Here is a 953-nt window from a genome sequence, read left to right on the forward strand (position 1 = left end):
TATTTACTTTGAAGTAACAATAAAATGTTTATGATTGGGAAAATCCTAAAATTTGCAGCGTCACTCTTTAATAAAGAATGTATTCATTAAATTGAATATTTAGTTATAAGTATATATGATTCTAATTTATTTATCAATTTTTAAGTATCCTAAGGATATCTTCCCTCAATCTAAATAAATTGAACCACTTATTAAAAGATAAATTTTATATTCTCAATTACATAATCAACTATTTAGTATTATTCTTTCCTTTTTTTAATACGTCTATCAGCAGGTTGTTTTATTAATGGATTAAATGGATATGATGATGGATTGCCATGAGGAAATATTTGAGGGTACAAAATCATATTAGATATTGGGCCACCCATTCCTGGTGGTGGTGGTAATGGTATACCTGGTGGAGGTGGTAATGGCATACCTGGTGGTGGTGGTAATGGTATACCTGGTGGAAATTGTATATTTTGTGAAATTGGAATAACTGGGTTACATGTAATATTAGAAGAATTGTTGACATTAGGACTTTGATTAGCCATAGATTGAATTCTAGATGAAGCTGTGCTAGTTAGTGAATCATCAGAAGTTTCAATTGTTTGTTTCTTAATTCTTTCCCATCTAATCACCAATTGTCTAATAATATATTCTTTAAATGATTTTTCTGTAAAGCCATAATTGAACCAGGGAGATATATCAAGTAACCTGCTCCATGGTCTATTTTCAGTACTAGTTTCCCAAACCATTACTAAGTTATTTATAGGATTAGTATCTGAAGTAGTTTGTTCAGGCTCAATAATCACAGTAGAATTTTTAACAGGTATATTAGATATATTAGATATAGATCCAATGTCATTTGATATTCCTGTTGTTACAGTCTGTGACGCTTTTATAGAAAAGTCATTTAATCCACCCTCTCGATCAACACCACATATAAGAAATTTTACATCTTCATCACTTTC

At 30.1% G+C, this 953-nt stretch overlaps 1 protein-coding gene across 1 annotated transcript, besides 1 other annotated feature; it reads right to left on the reverse strand.

Moving 5' to 3' along the window:
• Positions 1 to 239: 239 nt before the first annotated feature.
• On the reverse strand, positions 240 to 953 carry CMU_020850 (uncharacterized protein; the record flags this gene model as incomplete). The annotated part of the gene is made up of 1 exon (XM_002142942.1): positions 240 to 953. A coding segment is annotated over one exon (714 nt), but the record flags the coding sequence as incomplete, so codon positions are not given.
• Positions 372 to 438: a microsatellite.

Source organism: Cryptosporidium muris, genomic scaffold, assembly GCF_000006515.1.
Source record: "Cryptosporidium muris RN66 scf_1106632373471 genomic scaffold, whole genome shotgun sequence".
In the NCBI taxonomy this organism is placed as follows: Eukaryota; Apicomplexa; class Conoidasida; order Eucoccidiorida; family Cryptosporidiidae; genus Cryptosporidium; species Cryptosporidium muris.